At 44.8% G+C, this 23,650-nt stretch overlaps 2 protein-coding genes across 3 annotated transcripts in view; one reads left to right on the plus strand and one right to left on the minus strand.

The window, feature by feature from the left end:
* The window catches only part of LOC142592055 (Golgi-associated plant pathogenesis-related protein 1-like), a 50,006-nt gene extending 34,560 nt beyond the window's left edge, over window positions 1-15,446 (minus strand). The window contains exons 1-2 of the mRNA XM_075703976.1: window positions 15,229-15,446; window positions 14,355-14,371 (exon numbers count right to left, since the gene is read on the minus strand). Of these exons, the coding sequence (XP_075560091.1) occupies window positions 14,355-14,371; window positions 15,229-15,251 (40 nt within the window). The 5' untranslated portion in view covers window positions 15,252-15,446. The remainder of the gene's footprint in view (window positions 1-14,354; window positions 14,372-15,228) is intronic.
* LOC142592029 (uncharacterized) lies at window positions 1,654-22,405 on the plus strand. Of its 2 annotated transcripts, none has more exons than XM_075703974.1 (2): window positions 1,654-1,712; window positions 20,653-22,405. In XM_075703974.1, exons 1-2 carry the CDS (start codon window positions 1,689-1,691, stop codon window positions 22,033-22,035), a joined length of 1,407 nt encoding a protein of 468 aa, XP_075560089.1. In that variant the 5' UTR covers window positions 1,654-1,688; the 3' UTR covers window positions 22,036-22,405. The 2 variants fall into 2 exon arrangements, with proteins under 2 accessions (XP_075560089.1, XP_075560088.1); XM_075703973.1 differs by lacking the exon at window positions 1,654-1,712 and adding an exon at window positions 11,408-11,478.
* Window positions 22,406-23,650: the final 1,245 nt, after the last annotated feature.

Genomic DNA, 23,650 nt, shown 5'->3' on the forward strand with positions numbered 1-23,650 from the left:
ACATAAATTTGGCGTCAGGAGATAGGAATAAAAACAGATTGGAATAGTTTTACGTTATTGGGCCCTGCACAACAATTCACAATGTAAAATTTATTATCGAAGTTTATCCCGTAACCTTACAAGTTACTGGCACTATAAATAAAGCCAGTCAGTGCTCACAGCATGTACATTTGATAGCAGTCCTGTGTCTATAGCAGTTTCTAGACACTTGCCTACTCCCCATAGTGTGCACTGATTGTGTTGCCATTGTGTACATTATATTCCTCAAAGACGAAGGGCGCATCTACTCAGTTGCCTCACAATTTTCATATCAGCTTCTACAGGGCGATGCCGTGGAGAACATGAGCCTCACAAGCCGTATTTTTTATCATTACTGATCTATACATACATTTTTTTAAGTGCAGTGACATGGCTGCATCTCTCAGGATCGGAACCACGATATGGTTATGAGGCACGCTGTAGTAGGAGATTCCAGATTAATTCTATATAACCGTCTGGCCGAGGCTCCTTAGCGTGCCCCCGATGCATGGTACACAGGCATTTTCGCATTTCGCTCCCACCGGGGCGAAGTTATATGACGTCATTCTCACAATACACTTCATTTGCAAATCTGAACCCTCAGATTATCTGCTGTCATTCACGGGCCACAACGGTGCTAGGATACCCGTGACGTGTGTCATGACAGAGGGAACGCTATGTAATGCTGGAATAATACAGACAACAGGAAAATCTGCACAATGAAATGATCCCACCCATTGTTCTGTTCTACATTAGCATTGGCTTCGCATGTTCTAACGCGGAAAACATCTTCATCCGTTTTTTTTTCCCTTTGCATGACATGCATACTTACTCTGCGCTTATTGGTTGAACGCAAAAAATACGGCCTAATACCTTTGATATATTTAATTAAGCTCAGGTATATTATACCAGGCGCTACTGCGTCGTGATTGGTCACGAGTAGACTGGAAGTTCAAACAAAATGGATATTCTTGCCTTACGTCCTTATTGTGCCTATGTAACATATAAGCACTAACTATCGGTTTAGAAACATTTTACTAGCACTTTTATCGTGCCTATAAAAGCCTATTTCGATTTTAGTGCCTATATGAGATCTTCAAAACCTAAAAATGCCTTTTTTCTTGTTTTGTCCTAGTTTTATTTGGTTTTAACGCTATCACCCGCTGGGGAGCTGTGCTGAAGACAACCGATTATTACCACAAATACTTTGCTGGAGTAAATGCCGTTGTTAACAGTCCACATCAGACGAGAGGATCGCTTTGAGAAGGGATCAAACTGCTCTGTGCGACGATATACTTGAAGCTGATTTAGCGTACTTGAACGCTCACTTCACGTTTTTAAGCCAACATCAGTGAGAAACTTGAATGTTCGGCGCAACTCCGACCCGGAATGTGGGGTTAATTTTGGACTTTCGGAAAACGTTAGCCACCATCCCGAATGGACCTGTTGCTTGTAGAGTTAGTTCGAAACTTCAATCTGTCTCGGACAAAGATCCCGGGTTTTCAGTACTGAAAGAACTCTCAAAATTTCAGACCGGCGAATATTATGGATTTCCAGAGGGCGTTGAATCATGCAGCGTTCCGATGTACAAATATGTGCCTCTAACTTCGGCGAATGTTGAGCGTCCATTTTCTGCATGCAAAGCAATATTCAGCGAAAAAAAGTGCCACATGAAAGCCGAAAATCTCGACATGGTGAGTGTTTGTCACTGATTTCACAACTTTTCTCATTTTGTCAAATGACACTACATTTGAAATAAAGCTTGTAACCTACGGAACTTGGCTCATTCCGTTTTTACTAACTAGGGGTTTAGCGGGCTGTTTTTCATAGAAAGTCATAATTTATTCTCGAACGCCTGTGGCAAATGGCATAGTTCTTCTCATTGAGCTGGATTATTGGAAGAGGTGGACATTACTGGCACGAGAACTCGAAGCACTTGTATAACTAATTAACTAAAATTGACTAATTACTCTAGAATTAATTACGTTACGTCCCATCTTGCAATTTGCGAATGGTAGCGCGTGAGTTTGCAAGGCGTGTTCACTAGAAATAATTTCCCGGAATGAAACCAGTTTCGATACATTAGTGGACTAAAATTGTGCTATCTCCAACAGCGATTTTTAAAATTTCCGGAAAACCGAAAAATAATCACCCCATATAGTGACACATTTATTGCCTGTTATAGGCACCAGAACAGCATCTTTTTGTGCCTTAGCGCCCGATCTCCAGTCATGAGACAGGAAAATATAATTCAGTCAATGTTTGTGCAAAATCTAATTGTAGCTATTTGTCTATTTTCATTGAGCACGCCCTGCGCACCAGGAGCTAAAACCAACTACAAACTAAATTACTATGAAAAAATAGAACGTGATTATTGCAACAATAAATAAAAAAAAACGGTGACATCAGTTGTCTTGACGGCATAAGAATGCCTTTAACGGCAGCTAGATTAAAAACGTTCCGCAGACTCAACTCCAGTTGATATCTATACGTAATGCGAAGCATGCTTGGTTTGGTAGAGAATAGCTGTTATGAATTATATAAGTGTTCAGGAGCGAACAGTTAATCCTTTTGATATGTGTATAACCTATAGGTCTGTCTGTTTATGTATATAAATCGAATGCCTCTAAACCGAAGACCACTACAATGAATTTACCGGTACAACGAAAGAACTGACGAGTGTGCAGATTTACCTTGCGTCGCCCCCGCGTTCCGCCGCGGATCATGCCCTGAACCTCGACACATTAATGTCGGCTGCAGTCGCACATTCTGTCAGAAGTGTGCGCAAGAAATTTGTGAATAATTTCATTAGTCTGTCTAATTCAGCTTAAATAACAATTTCCTCTTGCCTAACGTACTTAGCTTGCTCTATTGTGAGGAGTACGGTGTGTGATCTTTACAACGAAGTGACCTCTATAAGGAAGGATTTTGGAGGTCCCAAGGCTTTCGTTATAAAGGTGTTTGACTGTATACCAGGTAATGCTTTTACGGTGTGTGTATCCTATTGGTCCTCAATGTTCTCAGATTTCGGTTACACGATACTCGAAAACGAGATACGATATCTAGGTTCTGCTCCTCATATAATCTTCACCGACGTAGTTGTTTATGTCAACGTATGATCTGCGTTGGCTTTCCATGTCTGCATTTTGACGTTTTTTTTTAATTGAGCTTTATTTAATGTCGCGAAAAGGGGGAGGGGGGTCAGGAAACTATCCGCTCAAGAAGGGGCATGTCTACTTTTGAAGTCTGGTAAAGGTTAGTGAAGATTGCAGGCTCAAGCTTGAACATAATATCCAGGCTATCTATTATGCTGTTCATCTGCTCGAACACTGTGGACTTATCCGGAAAGCCCATTTTGCTGAAATAATCCCTCATGCAAGCGTTTAGTTTGTGCTGTCTTTGGGACACGTTCCGCTTTAAGGGAATAAACTCAACCTTGATAAGTGAAACTTATTAAGGCTAGATCAGGCTGCTGAGCGCCGTAGTCGGGGCTGTGCCAGGTCGTTCTGACTGAATCATGTTCTTGTGAAGAAAATGAATGGACAATGACAGCTTAAATAACTTCATTAAAAAAATCCCCTCATAAATTTTGCCACTATCTCAAATCTAGGGTTCCGAAGGAAAGCAACTTATTGCCAACAGAAGCCTTAACCAAGGCTACCCAATTTAATCAATTTTTACAATCAGTTTCCACAGTTGACAATAACACTATCCCAGACAAGGTCACACAGACAAGTGACATAGGTGAGGTACCATGTGAGCTAAATATAACGAAAGCGGGAATTCTTTCTTTATTACTTAATCTTGATATAAAAACATCCAGCGGCCCAGATAACATTCCAAATACTTTTCTCAGAAGGTACGCTGAATGGGTTTCCAAATACTTATTGCTAATTTTTACAAAATCGTTGCAAACTTCTGAAGTTCCTCAAGAATGGAAAATTCCTAAAATTATGCCGATACATAAATCAGGTGATGCCACAAATCCTTCAAACTTCCGTCCTACTTTACTCACTTGTACAGCGGGAAAAATTTTTGAGCATTTAATATTAAAACACATCGTAACTTTTGTTGAAAGTCATTCTCTAATTAACCCTAACCAACATGGATTTAGGAGTGGTTTGTCTACAACTCAATTAATAGAGACTATTCATGACCTAGCATTAACAATCGATAAGCGAGGACAGGTAGACATAGTTTTTCTAGACCTATCAAAAGCTTTTGATCGGGTATCGCATCCGAAACTAATCCATAAGCTGCAAGGAACTCTGGGGCGCGGTATTCTTACAAAATGGTTAAAAGCATATTTGTCACGACGTCAACAATTCGTTCATTTCGAAGGGTAATCCTCAGACTACGTTGAAGTTTTATCCGGTGTGCGTCAGGGCACAGTTTTAGCTCCCATTCTCTTCCTTCTTTTTATCAACGACATAGCAAATCGCATTGACGCAACGGTACGCATGTTCTCAGATGACTGCATTATTTATAAAGCAATGCAGACCAAGGATGATCAGGTTGTTTTGAATGACGCACTTAAAAAGATAGCGAAATGATGTCGGGACTGGAAGATGACGCTAAATGCAGAAAAAAACTGTCTGCATGACAGTCACGAGAACGAAAGCACCACTAACCTTTCCCTACCAAATTCAGCAAAGAGAATTACAAGTAGTTGAAGAATACAAGCATTTAGGTATCATTATTTCTTCCGGTCTAAACTGGAACAAACACGTGTCATACGTGGCAACAAAATCACTCTCAGCGCTTTTTTCCCTCAAACGGTCCCTCAGATACGCTTCACCGAACACCAAACTACTCGCGTACACGTCACTCATTCGCTCCGTTATAGAATACGGCGCCATATGCTGGTTTCCATACACTAAATGTGTCATAGAGAAGTTAGAGAACGTACAAAGAAAAGCAGTCAGATTCATTTATAATAAATACCGTCGTCATGATTCCCCAACTGAACTTCTACGCTTAGCCGGACTCCCAACAATTAGAGATCGTGCTAGATATCTCCGACTAAAATTCCTGTTTATTCTCCAGAGCAATGCCCTAAGAATAGACAAAAAGAAGTTTTTAGTACACTCTAACGCTAGAATTTCAAGAACGAAACACAATAAACAATTACCTGAGTATAGGTTTCACAATGACACCTTCAGGTATTCATACTTGCGACAAGCTATCAGAGAATGGAATCTGTTACCACAAGAAGTTGTCGATTGTACAACCCTCGACTCTTTTTTGTCTAAGCTGTCTGACCATATCTTTGCTGCTACGTGATGAAATGTGGTTTTTACATTATGTTCTATTGTGTGTATGAATATAATTGTTGTTGCATGAATAGCTTGTTTTTAAACCAAGGCCTCTTGTAAACGATTATCGTTGAACCCTGCGTGAATGATGTATTTTCCATTTTATGAATGTACCCTTTCCTGTCAAAGCCTTCGTTAAGACTAGCAGTATGTATCAAATAAATAAATAATAAGACTTCGAATCAGAACCTGTACTCTTGCAGTAATCCTTGTAAAGTGTAACTCGCCACATGTGTGGGATGTGTAGCACAAAAGTAGAAATAGCATGAAAACTGACTGACGATTGAATGGGGCGGCGTACGTCCAAAAGTCTAAGCTTGAGCACCGATAGACGCTGTGGTACGCGGCTAGGAATTCATTTGGCCCACCTGGGATTCCTTTACACACATCGAAATGTCGGCAAACGAACAAGTTATTTATTTATTTATTTATTTATTTATTTATTTGATATTGACGCCACTGGGCCCTGCGCTCAACAGCAAAGCTCCATAGACCCTCAGCCACCGCGGCAGATGCCCAGGCAGAAAAAGAAGCTTCGTTCAAGCTGTACGATGGGTCGGAATCACTCTGCAACAGGCTCGGATCGCGCCGGTAGAGGGCGGAGAGCTAGCAATATACCTCGGCGTATACATAAACGAAGGAAAGATTTACTCAAGCACCCCACCATGGTAATCTGAAAATAAAGGGGAAGCGGCATGCAGCAATAATGAAACAGAGCACTTTGGGGCCACAATAAATATGAGGGGGTGCGTGGAATCCGGAAAGGAGTAATGGTGTCAGCGTTAACGTTCGCAAATGCCAGTCTGTGCTTAAATTTGGATATCTTGTCGGGGCTGGAAGTTAACCAAAGATCGGTAGGCCGGTTGGCTTTGGGAGCCCACGGCAAAACCACAAATGAGGGAGTGCAGGGTGACATGGGTTGGACCTCGTTTGAAGTCAGAGAAGCGTAGAGCAAAATAATCTTTGACGAAAAACTCAGGAACATGAATCAAAATAAATGAGCGGCTAAACTGCACAGGTGTCTGTACCTTGAAAGCGTGGCACAGAATGGAGGAAAATGTCAAGAAAGCTGGCAACCAAGCACAGGGTAGTTGAAAGTGCAAATAGAAAACCAGGATTCATAGGAAAGAAAGTGAGAGAAACAAGAACGTGAATTGGATGCAAAGAATGAAAATAAAAAAAGACCATGGGCATTTGCCAGAATATGAAGAAAGGCATTGGAAGGGGAAGTCTGTGTGATAACACGAAGTGCCTTGCTAGTTGAAGCTCGAGCTGGTTGCCTAAGGACAAATACATACCGGAGCAAATATTCGTCACTAGATGAGGTATATGTATGCTGCAGCAAAAATTACGAGACCACTCAGCACATCCTAACAGAATGCGAAGGGATTCACCCAGTTCGACCCGTAGGTAACGTACACCTTCCAGAAGTGCTTGGATTTAAAGCGGACGGAAGCATCAACCTGTCAGCAGTCGAGATAAGTAGAGACCTTTAGAGTATTGGTGGGAAAAAAATCAGGTAAGTGATTGATACGACCGGTACCGTTACAGGCATAGGTAGCGGTACAAGGTAGATAGAGAAGTGATGAGAAGTTTCGAGGAAGAGAAAAAAAACATAAATACTAAAATGAAACGCATGTATAGCTTATACCTGAGTAACTGAAGCAGGTTAGGTGACTATTTGTCACCGCCTCCTTTCAAAGAGGATGCCAACAAATCATCATCATCATCATCATATTAAGCCTCGCTATTCATTCCAAATACTAATGATCTCTCTCTGAGTAATGGTGACATAGAACGCCTAGCAATAGAAACGAATTTTTTCTACAAGCGGTGTTTACTAACCCATTTTAACAACTATTACGCTGTTTTAAGGCCATCAGAAAACCATATTTCACCATGCGTGATGCAAAGTGGGAAGGCAGCTGGGGAGGATCAGGTAACAGCAGATTTGTTGAAGGATGGTGGGCAGATTGTTCTAGAGAAACTGGCCACCCTGTATACGCAATGCCGCATGACCTCGAGTGTACCGGAATCTTGGAAGAACGCTAACATAATCCTAATCCATAATAAAGGGGACGCCAAAAACTTGAAAAATTATAGACCGATCAGCTTACTGTCAGTTGCCTACAAACTATTTACTAAGGTAATCGCAAATAGAATCAGGAACACCTTAGACTTCTGTCAAGCAAAGGACCAGGCAGGATTCCGTAAAGGCTACTCAACAATACACCATATTCACACTATCAATCAGGTGATAGAGAAGTGTGCAGAATATAACCAACCCTTATATATAGCTTTCATTGATTACGAGAAAGCGTTTGATTCTGTCGAAACCTCAGCAGTCATGGAGGCATTCACGGAATCAGGGTGTAGACGAGCCGTATGTAAAAATACTGAAAGATATCTATAGCGGCTCCACAGCCACCGTAGTCCTCCATAAAGAAAGCAACAAAATCCCAATAAAGAAAGGCGTCAGGCAGGGAGATACGATCTCTCCAATGCTATTCACAGCGTGTTTATAGGAGGTATTCAGAGACCTGGATTTGGCAGAATTGGGGATAAAAGTTAATGGAGAATACCTTAGTAACTTGCGATTCGCTGATGATATTGCCTTGCTTAGTAACTCAGGCGACCAATTGCAATGCATGCTCACTGACCTGGAGAGGCAAAGCAGAAGAGTGGGTCTAAAAATTAATCTGCAGAAAACTAAAGTAATGTTTAACAGTCTCGGAAGAGAACAGCGATTTACAATAGGTAGCGAGGCACTGGAAGTGGTAAGGGAATACATCTACTTAGGGCAGGTAGTGACGGCGGAACCGGATCATGAGACGGAAATAATCAGAAGAATAAGAATGGGCTGGGGGCGCGTTTGGCAGGCATTCTCAGATCATGAACAGCAGGTTGCCATTATCCCTCAAGAGAAAAGTGTATAATAGCTGTGTCTTACCAGTACTCACCTACGGGGCAGAAACCTGGAGGCTTACGAAAAGGGTTCTGCTCAAATTGAGGACGACGCAACGAGCTATGGAAAGAAGAATGATAGGTGTAACGTTAAGGGATAAGAAAAGAGCAGATTGGGTGAGTGAACAAACGCGAGTTAATTACATCTTAGTTGAAATCAGGAAAAAGAAATGGGCAGGAGCAGGACATGTAATGAGGAGGGAAGATAACCGATGGTCATTAAGGGTTACGGACTGGATTCCAAGGGAAGGGAAGCGTAGCAGGGGGCGGCAGAAAGTTAGGTGGGCGGATGAGGTTAAGAAGTTTGCAGGGACGACATGGTCACAATTAGTACATGACCTGGGTTGTTGGAGAAGTATGGGCGAGGCCTTTGCCCTGCAGTGGGCGTAACCAGACTGATGATGATGATGTAAGCATTAGTATGCTAGGGGAAGATTTATAAACGCTCGATTTGAACTCTTATTGCATCTTATAGATGCGAAAATGTTATTTTAGGACCTACCCGTGTTACAACAGCTCGACATTAATAGATGTCTGTATAAGACGCCTAAACAGCTGCGACTACGATGCTGAAGTATTGTCCTCTGACCTGAGTGACCACTTGCCCATTTATATCTGGAGATAAAACTTATTTTCTGATAATGACCAGATTTTTTCTGGCTATAGAAGCATAAAAGTATTAATAATCAATCATTGGTTAAGTTTAGAGCTTTAATATTGAACAGTCTGAATGGTAGCGGGTATACATACAACAAAATCCAGATAATGCATGTCAGATTTTTCTAGAGGTCTTTCTTGAATGCTACAACTCTGCATTTCCGATACAAAGGTTCAGGAAGAGAAGTAAGAATAGGAAGCCATGGATAGATAGCGACATTGTGAAAAGAAGTAGGCGAATAAAAAACGCGCTTTTTAAAATTCCTTGCTAGCAGATATATTACAATACTGCGAAAGTTCAAGCAACTTCGTAACGGGTTAGATTGGGATACTAGAAAAGCTAAAGTAGCCTATTCTGAAGTTATGTTTCCGTGAATCAAGTCAGATCCTGTGTAAATATGGAAGCATGGTAATTCTTTAACTGCAAGAAGTTTGCCACCTAATGAACTGAAACAAATAACAGCGAATGTTTATATTTTATGTGGAACTTGCGAATACAGTATATTACTAGCGTTGCACGTAGCTTTACCATATGAAATCGACAGATACGTCAAAGAATCAAGGACGAACGCTGCGAGTACATAAGGTAAAGTAGGCTTCTGCTAAAGCAGCCGCATTTACACTTAGCCATATATACTAGCATTTCTCATCAATATCTCATTCCTGGCTAGAACTTTTCCGACAACTTTTAAAGTGGCAAAAATTACTCCTGTACATAAAGGTAGCAATACTAGTGACCTAACTAAGGATCGACATATATCAGTGCTACCTGTACGTGTTTTCTGAAATATATGAAATATGTATAAATTCGCATCACACAACATATTTAGAGAGACATAATCTATTGCCGTCATACCAGTACGGCTTTCGCAATAATAAATCTACAGAGGAAGTACTAACAGGCGTTAAGGACCGCATAATAGATACTATTGAGAATAGAATGTTCACGTTAAGTATTTTTCTTGACTTGTCTAAAGTATTGATGCTGTTGACCATCATATGTTATTACTAAAAATGAGCTGCTATGGAATCCATGGAGTTGCCTTGGACTTATTTAAAAGCTACTTGTCATCAAGGTATCATGATATTCGTTGGTATAGATAATACAGTGTCCCACTACTAGTGAGACATAATAAAAGAATTTCCACAAGTGTTTTTCCTTTTATTACACACATATTACAAAAGCTCAGCATACACCTGAAATGAAAATTTTCGCTGACGACACAAGTTTGTTTTTAACAGGGTCCACCACACGTCAAGTACAAGCTGCAACAAATCTGTAGCTCTTGAAACTTTCAGGCAGGCTAACTAAAAACAAATTAAAACAGAACACGCAAAAAAGAACATTTCGTTTAGGCCTATTAAGATGCATACCAGTGCATATCAATTTATTATGACGATTAGCATCTCAAACAAGTAAACGCGCAGAAGTTCTTGGGCGTGTGCTTCCATGAACAACTCCTTTGGACACCGGATTCGAATCGCTTCATGACTGATCTAGCTCGTTCTGCAGAAAGCTTGAGTAAGACTGCTTTTTACTTCCTTAATGGTTAACTAAATCAATTATACGGTTTTTTATTCCAAAATGTTATATGGAATGCTGGTATGGGGAAAGAAAACTGAACCCAATTAAGACAGGATATTGATCATCCAAAAGCGCGCGCTTCGTGAAGTATGAGGGTCCTGTCAAGAACCCGGCCACTGAACCACCTTTTATTCAGCATAAATTCTATCTATTAGAAAAATGTGTAATTTTAAACTGATGCAGCATACTCGTAAGCATCGATTATAGAGTACTTCCCTGCACACAATCTCCCCAAAATATGGTTTGATAAGTTCGACTCGGAAAGCCAAAAAAAAAAAAGGAAAACCGTACGAACTATGGCAAGCAAGCTATCGAATATAAAGTTGTGCAATTGTTAAACCTTCATGAATGGAACGTTGACCTTACACTACAAACTAAACAATTTAAACGCCGTTATCAATCGTTCCTTCTTTCAACTAATCTCATAGTAGATCCGTACACGCTTACCATATAATTAACTACAATTTAGTATATTTCAAGTTGTTTTATTGTTGTCCAACAGTTTAACCTTCCCGCGTCAAAACTATTTCTAAACAGATTTGTAGATGATGTAATCAAGAGAATCTTCTGTTGTTCGCAGTTTTAAAACAGATTTGTTAGGGCCTATGCGGGCGTTTTGAACGTGTGTATAACAATACATGTGATAACACGTGAAGATGACGATATATGCCGGATACTTCTATGAAACGTGGATTTTATTTCCTCGCTGTATTGTCCACTGCTGCAAGCTGTATCATTTGTCAAGGTGCTAACACCTGCTCAGGCGTTTCGCCTTTAGCCATTGTCTCCTGCAGGAACATGGATTGTGTTCTTGCAAAAAAACATGTTTGACTTGAACTGCTGCCTTCCCTTGTACTCAACAAGCGGATTGAAGGAGACCGGCCTCCAGCAGCCGCAACCTTGCGCTTCGGGATGCAGCGTGCCCAACATGATTTACGGGTATACTATTTATTTGGTGTCGTTTTCACTGCCTTCGTTTTTTTTATTTCCTTCTTTCTTTTCTTGCATTTTTTTGCTCACGTCTTGGCTCCCGGCTCTCGCAGCACTTGCACCTAATTTCCCTCTAGCAATGTAATTACGAAACTTTATATGCAGCCATTTCTTTCGCGTTCATCACGTCAAAAGCAGCGCATACTAATTATGCGAACAAATTACGACGTTATGTGTTCGTTAAACGAATTATACTGACAATATGTTCTTCGCCTTAGTTTCTGTTTCGGTTTTTGTTTTTGTTTTTTTACTTTCGAAAGCGCGAATAAATAACTTGCCGACAACGTCCTCTGCAGCTGCAGGTTTGACTCCGCGTTGCTTTCTTCGAGCGCAACGTGCAAGTAACGTCATCACCGAATCCTCTTTCGCCGCGGGTCTTTATTTTTGATGTTTCTTTCTTGCGTATGATTTCCGTGAACGCGTACGACCGTCGAACAACACCCCCCCCTCCCCCCGCCCTAAAGATAAAAAAAAATGCATAACGCGTAACAATGGTTCGTGACGCCGAGTGGCTCACACGAAGCGGAGGCCACTGACCGACCGACGCGGTACGGGACGCTCGCGACGAGGTCGATAGCGGGGTCGCCAGCACTTCCCTCGTTCCTATATACGGGGAGCTTCCCCGATGCGACTCAGCACGACATCGTCAGAGAGGCGCCGTTATACTTCTCTCTGGGCGCACTTCTGCGCAGTATGTACAGCGGCCGCCGCTCTCGCGGAAGGACACAAGCGAGCGGAAAATGTACGGCCCTTCCTTGCCTTCGCACGAAAACAGTTACGTGTGAAAAAAGAAAGAAAAAATAGTTGGGATCGATCATAACAACCGCCTATTCCGCGCGACGCTCACGCGAAGAAATTTTTGCACGAGGACTAAATGCAGCTCAAGGACAAACGGCAAAAACACTGCTGCGCTGGGAGCAGTGTACCGCAACACGCAGCTACTTGACTGCGCGTGCCGGCTCGTGTATCAAGAACTCTTGAAGCCACTTGATGAGTTTATGTCAATCTGTATCGTGCTGGCCATCACTGGCCCGAGGTTGTATGGTTTCCTGTTGCGCCCCGTCCGCGTTTCTTCCGCACACCGCGCGAGTGGCGCCTTCGTGGCGCAGAATGCTAGAAGCAGAGTCACGACTCGCGCTCGTCTCGCAGTGACGGACGGCGTGGCCGGCTGAGCGCGCGCTGTGGCGGCTGCAGCCGCCGAGGCGCAGCGCGCGCCGATGTTTGTTTGCACGCGCGGCAGGAAATCCGCCGGCATTACTACGGAAGGGACTGCAAACTGTGCACGTCCGCTCAAAAGAGCCGCCGACTCCACTATCTTCAATACTGCCTCTCGCCTTATCTTTCTCGTGCTACAGCCCCGAATGACGTTCTTCTCGTTTTGGCTCTGTATATTACGTCTCGGCTTACTTTACGGCATTCTCGCTGGGCTCTTATACAGCACGAATGGCTTGTGGCGGCGTGCAGATGCTGGATGCCGTGGAGTTATTACGTGAATGGCCACGCACTGAAGAATCGCGCTAAGCGGGTCTTGAATGTCGTCCGCTTGGCACGGACTTGCAAACTCGTGAGTGCCTTAGCAATGCCACGAGAGACGTATACCTCCTCATGCGCTGTCGGCGCAGCTCTATCGCGATTCCACTTTGAATCTATGGTATTTAATTAAGTATACCGCACACTTAGACGGCTTTTGCTGCACATTTCGAGAACCAGCTGTGCTCTCCCATATACATAGCCGCGGACATGAGTGCGAGCGCATGAAAGAAACACATGCAAAAAGAAAGAGAGAGAAATAAAGTGCACTGCCTATTAATGAAACGTGCTTGACATAACCAAGAGGCGCGGCAAATTTAATGATATGCTGCGAGACCCTGTTGCCCCAACAGGTTTTCGCTGAATATTATTAATTCATATTGAGAAATGAAGTCCTCCATCGTGTGAAGTAACTTTGAAGAATCTTCCAAGTTTCTTTGGTAGTAGGATATAGATTCCACGCAATATCGTCAGGCAATTGGAGAACACTCCCACCTCTCCCTCCCTCTCTCTCTATCTCTCTTATTTTATGACGCGCTCAAACAACAATGTCTTCGTCGGTTGCGGGACGTCCAAGATCAGTTTCCGTTATGTATAAAATATGCCCTAGCTACAGTCCAGTCCACAGTCCAGTCCACGGCACAGTTTCTTAAGGGCAGTACGCGCCCGCCACACGAGTGTGCGCTAGCTTACGCGATACGAGTGCAACCGACCAAGGCTCTACGTCACGGCCAGCTTGCACCGCGGTTGCACACACGACCACTGCAGATAAAACTCGCGAAAACAGCGGCGACTGTGCAGAGTTCGAATACGTGCTCGAGATATCTCAAGCCCGCGTCAGCTTTCCCGTAATCGGGCAAATGTCATGCCGGGACGCTGATAGAATGCCGTTTCTTTTGCTTATGATAAAGAACAGTGTAGTGTATACTATGAGCATTAAAAACCGAAACGGTTCTAATCGCACCGATGCCGTGGTGCATTACTACTATCCAACGTAACTGCACAAACATATACCAAACTAATATTGAGGTTTATTATTTTGGGGGCCATAAGCGTTCTTCTTCCTCGAGTAACCACTCGTCTATTCTTTATTAAAAGGCTGCGACGGGCGGTCGCGACACGTCGCAGCTCCAACGCCCTTATCTGAGCATTGCCAAGCAGATCCTCGGCGCGCTCCATTCGACGCATAATCTGCTCATCCGGCCACGCGTCGGGCCGCGCATAGAAAGCGCCGGCTCGGTCGAAAACCTGTGGATCAGACACCGGCTGGCGTTGCCGCCGTTCGTGGTACTTACGACCGCCGCGTGGCGCTTCCTTTCCACAGCATAAAGAGATTCTAAAGAAGTAGAGTTGAAAATATGGGATTAAGTGCAGTGCAGTAACTGTCTCTCCGCAGAGGACACCTCAACCGCACTGCACAGGGGGAAAAGGGGAATTAAAAGATGAGTGAGAAAGAAATAAAAACGCGGCGGCGACAGCCGCAGCGGTAAGGCCGTGGGTGGGGCATGTTTACAGGCGGCTTTGAAGCGCCGCGTCCTCGGCGAAGGCCAAGAGCGCACGGAAAAGGCGCCTGTGTTGCGAAATGCAGCCCGAGGGATGCAGCAGGTCGTCCAGCGTAGCACACGGTAAGTTCCGCGCACGGTACACTTGTGTAAGCGCCGCGCGCGCCGGCGAGAGAGCAGGGCACTCACAGAGCAGGTGTTGCAACGTTTCCGTCGCGCCGCAGTCCGGGCAAAGGGGAGAGGGCGCGCGCTGCAAGCGATGCCTCCTCTCGGCGGGCCACACGGAACCGGTCCGCAGGGCGAGAAGGAAGGCGCGCTCGCGCCTAGTGAAGCCGGCCTCCGGGAGATGGCGTGGCGGGCGTCCCCGCGCAACTCGGCTGTCAGGATGGCGCAGCGCGAGCTCTCGGCGGAGCCTGAGCGGCGCGGCGTCGAATGAGCTGACCCGCTGCGTGATCGGCGTGTTGTGATCGTGTGCGCGTCGCGCAAGCTTGTCGACGGCCTCGTTCCCGGCGACGCCAACGTGCGAAGGCACCCACTGCAGCCGTAGATCAAGTCCTTGCTGCTGCAAGGCGTGGAGTCTGCACGCAACACGCTGGCCGAGCAGCGGGGCGCGCTCCTCCAAAAGCAGCTGTTGCAGTGCGGGCCTCGAGTCGGTGATAATCGCCTGTCCTTTCCACAGCACTGGCCCATTGTGATTGGTCAGACTGGAGGCGTGTCCCCTTTCGATAGCGGTGTCAACTGCTGTCCCACGTGCACTGGTCGGATCGGCACGAGTCGATGGCCGCGGCTGATGATGCACAGACGAACTGGCCGGAGCTTATTCGCTTTGCGCGACGGGGAGCAAGACCTCGGGCAAGGCTGAAAGCTTCGCGTCGCAGCCGAGGTTCGGGGAGGATCGGCTTTTTCGCCGCCGGAAGGCGTGTTCCGGACGCGGCGCCCTCTCGAGGATAGGACAGAAATCGCAGGCCGCTGGGGTTCCTCTTCGTTTTGCGCTGCTCTTGAGGTCGCCTGTTTTGCTTCAGTAGTCGCGCGTCGACAAAAAAATAATAAACACGTGGATGAATGCTCCGAACGGCGGTATGCGGCGAACGCGCTGAAACGGCCGGGCCGATCGCGTTCATGGCGGCGAAAGTGCGCTCCTCCTTGCGAACGCAGGCGGTCAGCCAACACCACCGACACTACACTCTTATTAATCTGGCTGCCACATCGTTCCGCCTAGTAATACGAAGTCTTCGCACAAAATAAAAAATGAAGGGGGGGATATCTTATGTAAGAGTAACACGCGTTCTATAAAATTATGAAAAATATACCCTCCCCCCCACCCGGTGCAACGATTCAGACTAAATCAGCAATCAAGGCAATATTTAGAGCAAGATTCGATTTCTTCTTTTTTTGTCCGGATTCACGTTTTCGCAATACCTAACATTAATTTTACCCGAATTCGCGTTCCACAGAGCCGTGTTCACAGCATTTCACACGCACATCTACTCACAACAGTTCACGTAACAGCACGCTCTCTGCGAAAGCGTTTTGCGGTGATGAGAGAACAGAAATCGGTGCGAATTCTTAATAAATCTGCAAACATTATCTATAATGCCAGAAAGAAATCAAATAGCAACCAAATCCATGAACAGAAGGAATAGCAAGAATACGGATGTTTGCAGCCTGACATTCTGGCTGACACGTTTAATCGAAAGTAGTTCCAACAAAAATATGAGATTGAATAGTTTATTCCAGAAAGCAGTCAGGAGCATAATAGGCAACACGAGTTTTCATTATATTCCAGACGGGGCAAAGCGGGGGCGGGGGGGGGGGGGGGTTCGACGAGCTTTCCAACCTCCTTCTCTCTCTCGATATATATATATATATATATATATATATATATATATATATATATATATATATATATCACATGCATGTCACATCCATCACTTTCATGTCATCAGTCAAGTAATAAGTAATCCGCAGAGTACAATCAGCCTCTCTATATGGATTTCATAGATTACGTAAAGGCATTTGATTCAGTAGAGATACCAGCAGTCATAGAGGCATTACACAATCAAGGAGTACAGAATGCTTACGTAAATACCTTGCAAAATATCTTCAGAGGTTCTTCAGCTACCTTAATTCTACACAAGGAAAGCAGGAAGATACCTATAAAGAAAGGGCTAAAACAGGGAGACACAATCTCTCCAATGCTATTCACTGCGTGCTTGGAAGAAGTATTCAAGCTATTAAACTGGGAAGGCTTAGAAGTAAAGATCGATGGTGGATATCTCAGCAATTTTCGGTTTGCCGATGACATTGTTCTATTCAGCAACAATGCAGACAAGTTACAACAAATGATTGAGGGCCTTAACAGAGAGAGTGTAAGATTGGGACTGAAGATTAATATGCAGAAGACAAAGATAATGATAAATAACCGGGCAAAGGAACAAGAGTTCAGGATCGCCAGTCGGCCTCTAGAGTCTGTGAAGGAGTACGTTTACCTAGGTCAATTAATCACAAGAAACCCTGATCATGAGAAGGAAATTCACAGAAGAATAAAAATGGGTTGGATGGCACATGACAGGCATTGAAAGCTCCTGACTGGAAGCTTGCCATTAGCATTGAAAAGGAAGGTTTACAATCAGTGCATTTTACCAGTGCTGACATATGGGGAAGAGACTTGGAGAGTGACAAGGAAGCTTGAGAACAAGTTAAGGACCGCGCAAAGAGCGATGGAATGCAGATTTCTAGGCATAACATTAAGAGATAGAAAGAGAGCGGTTTGGATCAGAGAGCAAACGGGTATAGAGGATATTCTGATTGACATCAAGAGAAAAAAAATGGCGCTCGGCAGGTCATGTAATGCGCAGGTTAGATAACCTTTGGACCATTAGGGTTACAGAATGGGTATCAAGAGAAGGGAAACGCAATCGAGGACGACAGAGGACCAGGTGGAGCGATGAAATTAGGAATTCGCGGGCTCTAGTTGGAATCGGTTGGCGCGCAGGACAGGGGTAATAGGAGAGCGCAGGGAGAGGCCTTCGTCCTGCAGTGTACATAAAACAGGCTGAGGGTATATATATATATATATATATATAGGGTGTATGAAAAGTATTTTCGGACGTTTCAGCTGGGGTCGAGCCTGCCTCAGGGAATTTCTGTGATGTCAGACGTGCGCGTCCTCTTCTATGTGTTCATCTATAAGTATTTTTATAGATATGTGTTTTTTTTTATTGTGAACCTTAAATCGACTAACAGAATTCATAAAACAGTAATTCTTGAACTACATAATTGTTTGAAATAGGCTATGGAATGAAGTGCAGGCTGCGGAGCAGATGGCGTTTACAAAACAACTACCTTTTTGCTTGTCACTGCCAGAACTTTCGATAAGTTGTAGCTGTATTAGCAGTTAACACTTTGCTGTACTGTCGAAATGTGCAGTCATGATAAGTGTTAAATAGAAGGCGAAATCAATACACCACATTAGTTCATGGCGTATTTCTCAAAATTGGTTCAAAGCACAAGATCGCTGGGGAAAAGGCATGCTTTGCATGCTAGATGGCTTCAATTTCGCATTACAACATGCCCCCAAAATTGTTGCTTGCTAGCTTAATTAGTGAATTTTAGTTATTTACGCGCTTCATGAGGGGAATTGTTCGCGCACGTTATGTCCAAGTAGCATAAAACATGCAGAACTCGCATAACTCACATATACTTCTGTATGTAAGTGGCGATGTTTTCATCGCTGATAATTGTAAATATTTATTTGTCAGCCGTTAGCGTTGCCTACTCGAAAAAGAAATAATGTTGAGGCCTCACGTACTCGTAACACCTGCGGCAGAAAGGCTATTCCACATCCGCCGCCAAGGTTTGTGAGTGGTGGCGCTGGCCAACACTCCCAGGGCTAGTTTTAGTAGCAAACATAAATACCCAAGAAAGTGGATGGGAAAACGGCGCCGCGGTAGCTCTTTTGGTAGGAGCATCGCACGCCTAATGCGAAGGCGTTCGTTCGTATCCCACCTGCGGCAAGTTGTTTTTCCATCCACTTTAATTTCCAGTAATTTATCATTTCTTTAATTAATTTACTAAGTACAAGTAATTTCCCCTATGTTGTCCATGGTGTCATTGTATGTTGGCTTCTTATGATATGATTTATAACGTTCAGAGCACTTGCATACGTAATTTACTCGAAAGGCCGCGATTGACACTCTGAACTTTGCCTACATATCCCTTCTCTCTAGTTTCACCAAATACAAAACAGGTCCCTCGTTTAGTTCGCCGAGGTCATCAGGTAAACATCACGAGCCTCGAGGAACGCATGAAAATGGGCAAAAAACAATCGAGCATTGAGTAATTGGTTGCAATGACTGTAATTGCACAAGAAACGGCGAACATGTTTTTCTAATATCATGCCTAATATGGGCCTTATTTCCAGTTAAGGTAAACTTGGTGTCATGCGTAGTTATAGTAATACAAAGGGGAACAGGGAATAACGACTTACTCGCTCTTTCAAGCACCTGCTGACGCAATTTTTACAATGACTATAATTGAACAACATGCATTTAACTTCACAAGCTCACTGGCCATAGCGTTTCCCCCACTTTCCCCATATTCGATCTTAATGACAATTACACTTTCTTCATACGGTGGGCTAAATTCTGCGCCATTCGTAAAACACACTTATAGCGTTCCGGGAAGCTCGGATACGTACCTTAATGTAAAGGCTGTAATTAACCCACATACTTTGTACTTAGCCTGCGCGTCACCCATGACATTCCCCTCATTTTCACAAAATATAAACAAGTTATACCTTCACAGAAAGAACAGCGCTTCAAGACGGGACACAAACGAGGAACCACACACACACACTGCGCTGACTGACTAAGTCAGCACAGTGTGTGTGTGTCTACCCATAGAGTTTCCGATGTGTACTGTGTGTTCTACTTTATTCTTTGAGATTTGCCCTGTTGCTCTTCCTTTCCTCTTTCCTCCCCTTCTACCTATCTTCCATTTCTGTGTTGCTGTCACTTCCATTCTGAAGAGTAGGCAGGCGTTGTGCCCCTTCCGGTGGCAGTTGTAAACCTGCTCCTCGCTTTCCCTTTCCTGTTAATTGTTATATGTTTTCAAATAATATTCCTGTAACCATTACTAGAATAAACACTTACGCTGCAATCGATCAGCCACCACGGTAATAGTGGTTAGTACATGGACATGTCTAAACTTCGTGTTTCTGGGTTTCAACGTTCTTTAGTTTTCTTTATTACGCTTTATCTGTCTTGATTGGCCTAAATTTCAAAGCAATCTATACTCTTTCTAAATGCAGCAGGCAATAAGACTGTATGAAAACGCAAAATCGCTACTAATTACAGCGGTTCCGCTTCTGGGGCTAAATCAAAACACTCCCAGCGTTTCATCGCACTGGCTTACCAGAGATAAATTATTACGGGTGTTCATGCCAGTTGTCAACGCATGCATCCGTGGCGTAATTGTTTTGATATCAGCCTTCTGTGCTGGCCTTTGTTTGAATCCTGCTGTCGGACAATTTTATGCCTGTTCATTTAATTATTTCTAATGTGGTTCTTTGTTGAAGATTACCAGTTTGCAAAGTCACGAAGCCATGTAAAGTGACAATTATTAAGTTTAGGCAAATCCATGTACTAACTATCATTCCCGTACCTACCCATTCTGGCTGAACCCCCTTTCTTGGAGTTTTTGTAGACACTAGCACCGGAGCTCCCTTTATTTTAAATGTATGAAACTCTATGGGGCACACCTTTTTTGCGCAGGTAGTACGTTCTTTGATATAGGAGAAGCGTGAAAAAGGGAATAAAAATTCCACCATGACCCAATTATAGGTACAAACAGCGCTTGTGTGGTTGTCTTCGTCAAGTCCCTCTCGTTTTCAATCTGCGCGTTTGTATTCTTTTCATGTAGAAAAAAATGTCCCAGAGCAGCGAAGGGGCCGTTGCAATTAAAGAAGACGAAGGCGTTTGATGCGCGGGCAACGGCCACGAGCGCTGGCACGTTCAGTTGCTGCCATTGACTGCAACGCTCAGACGTCTGGTTCGGGTCTGATCGCCTTAATTTCGCTCGATTCCTGTAGGTACCGAAGCCCTGGACCCTTACGTCCACCGAGCAAGGCACAATGCAGCGTGCAGGCCGATGTTCCAGGGATTTCGTCTTTGACAGCGTCCAACCTGGCACCGCTCGAGCTCCGCGGTGGATGATGTTGATGAACCTGAGGCGACAGCGACGTTCCAAAGAAAGCGCCTGCGATGTGGGACCATGGAGCAGCTGCAAGCACAAGTACGCCGTGTGCTTTGTCGGCAACTGCCCCAGCCAGTGCCTGTCGGTCAACCAATTCTTTTCGAACCTGCGCTACCATTGGATCATCCTGAGCCATCGCCGGGTGAACCACGACATGTCGTGCATGACCAGCACGGCCAACGGCTACTTCCTCCTCGCGGAGCGTCCTATATGGAACGAATTTCCGTCGGTCATCAACTTCGAGCTACGCGAAGTCCGTCCTGGAGAGCTGGCTCTGGTGTGTCTGCGCAGTCGCCTGGTTTCCGACGCGTCCTACATGCAACACCGGTACTCGTTCGGGCTGGTCCACTGGTTGCTCATGAAGCACTACTGCATCAACTTCGTGGAACCGAGCGAGTCGCACGTCACCCACAATCACTTCCTCTTGCTGCACGACTTCTGGCTGAGCTGCAACCTGGCGAACGTCAAGTTGCACCGCGACCGCTCGGATGACTACCTTCCCAAGGACCTCGTCGACGCGCTCCACTCTACGGCGACCACGCTCGACACGCTGGAGATCATGAGCGCGCGCTTCTTCGGCTTGCACATGCTGTGCGAGATGCTCGGCAGGTGCAGAAGCAGCGACCGTCTGCGCGAGTACATGGCGTACCTGGTCGGAAGTTGTCTTACCCTACGCCTGCCGGTCAACCAGCTCTTCTCGAACATGCGCTACCTGCGAAGCATTCTGACCCATCGCCAGGTGAACCACGACAACTGGCGCACAGCCAGCGACGCCAACATCGGCTTCCTTCTCGCGGAGCTCTCCCTGTGGAACGAATTCCTGTTGCTCAACTTTGATCTACGAGCAGTTAGTGCAGGACGACTGTTCTTAACCTGTTCGCACAGACGTGTGGTTCCTGTGTCGTCCAACATACAGCGCAGGTACTCGTTCGTGAGAGTCCAGCGGGTGCCCATGAAGCTGCGCCTCATCAAGTTCTTGGAGCTATGCGAGCCACGCATCTCGCAAAACCATTTTATGATCCGGGACGGTCTCCGGCTGTGGCCCTATACGTCTTACGTCAAGGTGATCCACTACCAGCTGGAATACTATTCGCCCAGGTACCTCACCGAAACGCTCCACTCCCCGTTGACTACGCTCGACACGATGGTGGGCGTGTGTGTTGGCTTCTCGAATTTCGGTGTGCAGCTCCATGCTGTGCGAGCTACTCGGCAATTGTAAAGCTCTTCTCGCGCTCATCTTCCTCGAGAACTGGATCGACGTGGCTGAAGCCGAGAGACTGAGGCGCTCTGATACACCGCACTCCGCGGGCAGCGCCAGATCCACGTTCAGGGGCAGTTCTCGACGGTCGAATCATGCTACGTTCTCGCCAACTTGGTGTTGCACAGCACAGTGATCGAAGAGCTCGTCGTGAGCAACTGGGCACCGGGCGCATAAGTGCGACACCATGATTTCGCGGTGCTGTTCACTGCGTCGCCAACCAAGGCGCGTTGCTCGAGACGATTTGAGATTATAACTTTGAAGGGAACTAAATGGATCTCTTCATGTGCCTTTATATAGTTTTGACGATAGCAAAATTAAAAGTGTGGCATTCAAATACAACATTTTTGACTGGTAATTTGTCTTTTTCGGAGAAATAATTCACCGAGGGAGTTAATGAAGAATAATCTGCCAGTCTGTAATGATATAGCGTGTGCTTTTAGTGTCCTCAGTCAAAATGTGTCACAGCACCCTTGAAGACTAGGTGTACTAATCATGCGACATGGCATGCACCTTGTCCAGCGTGTGTAGTACCTAGACCCTGGACCATGCAGCTTGAGCTTCAGTATAATTGAGGTGTGTGTGGGAGGCATCCCATATCTCTTCAACCTAACTCTGCGGGCAGTTGTTGTCTACAATTCTTCGTATGTGACCATGTGCAGATATCTGGAGAGAAGGTTTCAGGCAGCCTGGACGTTAATTACCGCCTGAGAGCAGCCGTTTCGACTCGAAGCGATCGATGTGTACGATGTGTTTGAGTACGATGAGTACAAACGTTGAAACACATTTATGCTTTCTTTATTCTTTCTTCTGCGTCTTTCACGACTTGGCTAGACCGTTCTACGCGGGAGTATATTCATGACTGTCTTCGTATACAGCCTAAAAACTTCCTTGCGTGAGCTTCTTCGAACGACAGCGCACTCTCTGAAGCGGCAACCATGCGGCCGCACTTGGCTTGCTTTATAACACTTTGTCGCACCTTATTTGGCATTCAATTCATAATTATCGATGATAAAGGTCATCAGCAGACGAAGTCCGGGACAGTTCATCGTGATCGTAATTACTTTTTGCATGCTTGCGCACACTACGAGCCCTATTTTCAATCATTTTACCCTGTATATGTTTTGTCCTTGGCCGGCCGGCTGTCGCTAATATCTGCATTCTTGATTACTCGGCTATGTCCGCAGTGTTGTTGTGTCATGCACTCTACGGGGCGATCATTTTCAAGTTTTATGAAATTTAGATAACACAAGGATTATTCCGAGCGGCGAACTCCACTAGCATGTGAAATCGATACGCATATTCAAAGAATTAACGAAAATTCACTTATGAACATCTTTACTTATTACCTCACGGCACGTATTGCAATTTACGAACTGTAGCCAGCGCGGTTGGAAGGCGTGTGGAAGAGCAATGGATTGCCAAAATGACGCCTGTTTAGAGATCTGTCGTAAAAATTCACTGTTATTCCATTTACTTTTCGAACAAAACGCTCTTTCATGCATTGAAGCACAAAAGTAACTGGAACGCCCACGTATTTCGTCCCACAGTTTGGGAAATGATATCCCGAAAGTGG

Source organism: Dermacentor variabilis, chromosome 1 (genome assembly GCF_050947875.1).
Source record: "Dermacentor variabilis isolate Ectoservices chromosome 1, ASM5094787v1, whole genome shotgun sequence".
Lineage (NCBI taxonomy): Eukaryota > Metazoa > Arthropoda > Arachnida > Ixodida > Ixodidae > Dermacentor > Dermacentor variabilis.